This window comes from Protomyctophum parallelum, assembly GCF_964188405.1.
Source record: "Protomyctophum parallelum genome assembly, chromosome: 21".
Lineage (NCBI taxonomy): Eukaryota > Metazoa > Chordata > Actinopteri > Myctophiformes > Myctophidae > Protomyctophum > Protomyctophum parallelum.
This window is the reverse complement of record NC_139713.1, coordinates 2,086,758-2,092,757: the sequence shown is the minus strand read 5'-3', so window position 1 is coordinate 2,092,757 and position 6,000 is coordinate 2,086,758. Positions and strand designations below refer to the sequence as shown.

Below are 6,000 nucleotides of genomic sequence, written 5' to 3'. Positions count from 1 at the left end.
ACCTGGTTCATATAGTAGGAGAGGTCCCAGTCTAATAACAGATCTAATATCAGATCTACAAGTCTACCTGGTTCATATAATAGGAGAGGTCCCAGTCTAATAACAGATCTAATATCAGATCTACAAGTCTACCTGGTTCATATAGTAGGGTTAACATCAGATCTACAAGTCTACCTGGTTCATATAGTAGGGGAGGTCCCAGGCGTTGATCTGTCCGTCAAACGTCAGTCCTCTCATCAGGCTCTCTCTCTTCTTCAGAGACAGGATGTACCGCCTCTCCTTCTCTCCGATTGGCCGAAGCTTCTCGTGGAAGCTGTCTGTTAAAAACAATGAGCTTTGATTGACGTAGATCTCGGCCAATGGCGGTGAATCTGTTAACCCAATGTTGGGGCGGGAACCCATTTTGGTGTTAGCATACATTGACACGAAACAAGACAGGAACGCCCAAAAACGTCACAGCCGGTTTTTTAACAAGACAGGAACGCCCAAAAACATCACATCCGTTTTTTTACCCTGGGCAGAATTTTCTATGGCTGCCAATGCAACTTTTTCCAATCCTTAATCACATACGGACAAACATCCATGCCGATAATATCTAACTTGCGGAGGTAACGTGCCTTGTCCGCGGGCAACAGATCTTTCAACGTATGGCATTGCAAATACGTTTGATAATCGCTACTCTGCGCAATATTGTTTTGAAAATGCCGCAAATTGCATTGCAGTGAACGAGAGCAAATCACAAATCACAAATCTTACCCTGGGGGGTGGGCGGAGCCGCGGAGTCGCAGCTGACGCCCCTCCCTCCGCTCTGATGACGCGTTGTTATGTCAATGTATTATGTGTCATACTTTAGCTATTGAAAAATAGCAGACCTACAAGCTCATAGCGCGCCACCGAGTGGCGCGCTATGAGCTTGTAGGTCTGCTATTTTTTTTTTAACCGTCAGGATTTAAGAATTTTTTTAGAATCTGATCTCAGGTCAAAATGGGTTAATGTAGTGTTAGGACAAAATTGGCTCACACGGAGCAAAAGATGGACATAGGAGCAAAAGATGGACATAGGAGCAAAAGATGGACATAGGAGCAAAAGATGGACATAGGAGCAAAAGATGGACATAGGAGCAAAAGATGGACATAGGATGTGAATATTGGATTAATGGACATAGGAGCAAAAGATGGACATAGGATGTGAATATTGGATTAATGGACATAGGCTATGATGAATATTATCCTTCAAATTCTCATGGTATAGTATGAACAAATACTCCCTCTCCTTCTCTGCTTCAGCTTTGTGAAATATTGGCTTAATAAAACAGCTAGCACTCACGCCAGCAACATAGAGACACTCGATGTGTGTGTCGAGTGTGTGTGTGTGTGTGTGTGTGTGTGTGTGTGTGTGTGTGTGTGTGTGTGTGTGTGTGTGTGTGCGTGTGCACGGGTGCGCGTGCGTGTGTCCATGCGTGCGTGCATGTGCGTGTGTGCGTGTGCGATTGGAGTGTGTGAGGAGAAGTGGATGACATTACCATACCTAGAAAGTCCCTGACGTTGGTGTCATTCTTGGCCATGTTCATCTGCAGCACATAGTTGGCATGGCTGCTGAAACCCAGGAGGCCGGAGAGCCTCGCTCTGAGCCGCAGGAGCTGATCCAGGATCTCTGTGTTCACCTGAATGAGACACAACTAGATGTTAACCTCTGCCCTAGGATCTACTGTGTTCAGTGGCGTGCACAGATAGACACTAGGGGGTGCTAGAGCACGCCACTCAGTGGCGCGCTATGAGCTTGTAGATCTGTTGTTTTTCAATAGCTATAAAGCATACCATAATGCTATAACACCAAAATGGGTTACAGCCTCAAAATGGGTTAAGAGGCAACCAGCCGGTTCCACGCGCTGCACAAGGTGCCCCTTTTTTTCATTTGAGCACCTCTAAATGTCTGTGCACGCCACTGTCTGTGTTCACCTGAAACCTGCCCCTCTAAATGTCTGTGCACGCCACTGTCTGTGTTCACCTGAAACCTGCCCCTCTAAATGTCTGTGCACGCCACTGTCTGTGTTCACCTGAAACCTGCCCCTCTAAATGTCTGTGCGCGCCACTGTCTGTGTTCACCTGAAACCTGCCCCTCTAAATGTCTGTGCACGCCACTGTCTGTGTTCACCTGAAACCTGGGACGTGCACACATCAAAAGGGGGGCTTCAACACAGCCCCTGCCCTTTTATACCTGTCTGTGTAAAACAACTGCCCTTTCCAGACATTATTTGTATACCTGTAGACAGCCTCCTGGTGTCAGGAGGGATGTACCTGTAGACAGCCTCCTGGTGTCAGGGGGGACGTACCTGTAGACAGCGGCTGTGGAAAGCCTTCTCCATCTTCCTCCTGGTGTCAGGGGGGACGTACCTGTAGACAGCCTCCTGGTGTCAGGGGGGACGTACCTGTAGACAGCGGCTGTGAAACGCCTTCTCCATCTTCCTCCTGGTGTCAGGGGGGACGTACCTGTAGACAGCGGCTGTGAAACGCCTTCTCCATCTTCCTCCTGGTGTCAGGGGGGACGTACCTGTAGACAGCGGCTGTGAAACGCCTTCTCCATCTTCCTCCTGGTGTCAGGGGGGACGTACCTGTAGACAGCGGCTGTGAAACGCCTTCTCCATCTTCCTCCTGGTGTCAGGGGGGACGTACCTGTAGACAGCGGCTGTGGAAAGCCTTCTCCATCTTCCTCCTGGTGTCAGGGGGGACGTACCTGTAGACAGCAGCTGTGGAAGGCCTTCTCCATCTTCCTCCTGGTGTCAGGGGGGACGTACCTGTAGACAGCGGCTGTGGAAGGCCTTCTCCATCTTCCTCCTGGTGTCAGGGGGGACGTACCTGTAGACAGCGGCTGTGGAAAGCCTTCTCCATCTTCCTCCTGGTGTCAGGGGGGACGTACCTGTAGACAGCGGCTGTGAAAGGCCTTCTCCATCTTCCTCCTGGTGTCAGGGGGGACGTACCTGTAGACAGCCTCCTGGTGTCAGGGGGGACGTACCTGTAGACAGCGGCTGTGGAAAGCCTTCTCCATCTTCCTCCTGGTGTCAGGGGGGACGTACCTGTAGACAGCCTCCTGGTGTCAGGGGGGACGTACCTGTAGACAGCGGCTGTGAAAGGCCTTCTCCATCTTCCTCCTGGTGTCGGGGACGTGGCACCTCTTCATCAGAGGGTAGTAGTGGGGGTACTCCAGCGTGACCTTGTAACAACCGTCCTCGGTCTTCTCCAGGCCGTTCAGATAGCTGTCCGCCAGACCGCCTGCGTGCGTGGAGACAGAGGAACAAACAGATAGCAGTCAGTGGCGTGCACAGATAGACACTAGGGGGTGCTAGAGCACCACCTGCCCCGGGGCGACTGTGGCTCAAGAGGTAGAGCAGGTCGTCCAGTGATTCGTGGGTCGGCGGTTCGAATCCCGGCTCCTCCTCCTCCTGTCTACATGTGGAAGTGTCCTTGGGCAAGACGACACTGAAACTGAACCCCAAATTGCTCCCGATGTGCTGGTTGGTGCCTTGCATGGCTTCCACCGCAATCGGTGTATGAATGTGTGTGTGAAAATCGGTGTATGAAAAGAAGGAACTATGTGGACCATGGTGACATTGATCAATTATTGATTAAAAAAAAGCTTCTAAAATATAATTTATGCCCCACAATGTATACATCTCAAGGCAACCGACCGGTTCCACGCGCTGCACAAGGTGCCCTTTTTTCCACTTGAGCACCTGCCCCTCTAAATGTCTGTGCACGCCACTGGATATCTGATCTATGCTTTGTATTGTAATAATATGGAAAATCAAAATCTACGGAGAAGAGAATTCCCCATTCATTTTTTCCCGTAGATGTTTCAAAAAGTATTTATTTAAAGACCTGTAAGCCTCGGAAGCCTAATTCGGAAAGAATAAAGACGCGAATGCAAGCGGCCGAAATTAGTTTTCTTCGACGGGTGGCTGGCATCTCCCTTAGAGATAGGGTAAGATGTTCAGTCACACGAGAGAGACTCGGACTAGAACCGCTGCTCCTTCGCCTGGAAAGGAGCCAGCTGAGGTGGTTGGGGCATCTGGTTAGGATGCCTCTCGGGCGTCTCCCTATAGGGAGGTCCTCCAGGCATCTGGTTAGGATGCCTCTCGGGCGTCTCCCTAGGGAGGTCCTCGAGGCATCTGGTTAGGACGCCTCTCGGGCGCCTCCCTATAGGGAGGTCCTCCAGGCATCTGGTTAGGACGCCTCTCGGGCGCCTCCCTATAGGGAGGTCCTCCAGGCATCTGGTTAGGATGCCTCTCGGGCGTCTCCCTATAGGGAGGTCCTCCAGGCATCTGGTTAGGATGCCTCTCGGGCGCCTCCCTATAGGGAGGTCCTCGAGGCATCTGGTTAGGATGCCTCTTGGGCGTCTCCCTATAGGGAGGTCCTCCAGGCATCTGGTTAGGATGCCTCTCGGGCGTCTCCCTAGGGAGGTCCTCCAGGCATCTGGTTAGGATGCCTCTCGGGCGTCTCCCTATAGGGAGGTCCTCGAGGCATCTGGTTAGGACGCCTCTCGGGCGTCTCCCTAATTCATGTTAAACTCATCTAATGCATGTTAAACTCAATGTTAAACTCACCTAATTCATTCATGTTAAACTCAATGTTAAACTCACCTAATTCATGTTAAACTCATCTAATGCATGTTAAACTCAATGTTAAACTCACCTAATTCATGTTAAACTCAATGTTAAACTCACATAATTCATGTTAAACTCAATGTTAAACTCACATAATTCATGTTAAACTCAATGTTAAACTCACCTAATTCATGTTAAACTCAATGTTAAACTCACCTAATTCATGTTAAACTCAATGTTAAACTCACATAATTCATGTTAAACTCAATGTTAAACTCACCTAATTCATGTTAAACTTACCTACTTCATGTTAAACTCAATGTTAAACTCACCTAATTCATGTTAAACTCACCTAATTCATGTTAAACTCAATGTTAAACTCACCTAATTCATGTTAAACTCAATGTTAAACTCACCTAATTCATGTTAAACTCACCTAATCCATGTTAAACTCAATGTTAAACTCACCTAATTCATGTTAAACTCAATGTTAAACTCACCTAATTCATGTTAAACTCAATGTTAAACTCACCTAATTCATGTTAAACTCAATGTTAAACTCACATAATTCATGTTAAACTCAATGTTAAACTCACCTAATTCATGTTAAACTTACCTACTTCATGTTAAACTCAATGTTAAACTCACCTAATTCATGTTAAACTCACCTAATTCATGTTAAACTCAATGTTAAACTCACCTAATTCATGTTAAACTCAATGTTAAACTCACCTAATTCATGTTAAACTCACCTAATCCATGTTAAACTCAATGTTAAACTCACCTAATTCATGTTAAACTCAATGTTAAACTCACCTAATTCATGTTAAACTCAATGTTAAACTCACCTAATTCATGTTCAGAAAACACCAGGTATGTGTTCTCTTCGTTCAGATTCTTGTTGAACTCGATGGACAGTTCACTCAAACGTTTGGACGTCCGTTCGATGTCCTTGGAACAGACAGACAGACAGACAGACAGACAGACAGACAGACAGACAGACAGACAGACAGACAGACAGACAGACAGACAGACAGACAGACAGACAGACAGACAGACAGACAGACAGACAGACAGACAGGAGAACGTTACTTAAAGCCGCTGCGCTATGTAACTTCCCCCTACTACCCGAGGATTTGAACCCGGTTCCCTGTGAAAGTGATGACACATTTTACCATTGACCTAATAGAGCGTTGTCTGCTCAGGGGATGAATTGAATCCTGACCTGAAGGTTGAAATCCATGTCCATGACCTTTCAGGGAGACACAACCACCACCACCTTATAACCCATTCTGACCTGAGATCAGATTCATACGAAGGTTTCCACTGGACACACACTGGTCTGATGAACCCATTCTGACCTGAGATCAGATTCTAAAAATGTCAGTTGTTCTTCGATT

At 47.5% G+C, this 6,000-nt stretch overlaps 1 protein-coding gene across 4 annotated transcripts in view; it reads right to left on the bottom strand.

Moving 5' to 3' along the window:
• nln (neurolysin (metallopeptidase M3 family)) overlaps positions 1 to 6,000 on the bottom strand; it is a 71,200-nt gene that overhangs the window by 38,547 nt on the left and 26,653 nt on the right. For all 4 annotated transcript variants that reach the window (XR_014570993.1, XM_083793878.1, XM_083793877.1 and 1 more), the window contains 4 exons: positions 5,449 to 5,551; positions 3,109 to 3,269; positions 1,528 to 1,663; positions 175 to 317 (listed from right to left, as the gene is read on the bottom strand). Coding sequence is in view for 3 of the 4 variants with exons in the window: in XM_083793878.1 (XP_083650004.1) it covers positions 175 to 317; positions 1,528 to 1,663; positions 3,109 to 3,269; positions 5,449 to 5,551 (543 nt within the window). In the remaining variant the exon portion in view is untranslated. The remainder of the gene's footprint in view (positions 1 to 174; positions 318 to 1,527; positions 1,664 to 3,108; positions 3,270 to 5,448; positions 5,552 to 6,000) is intronic.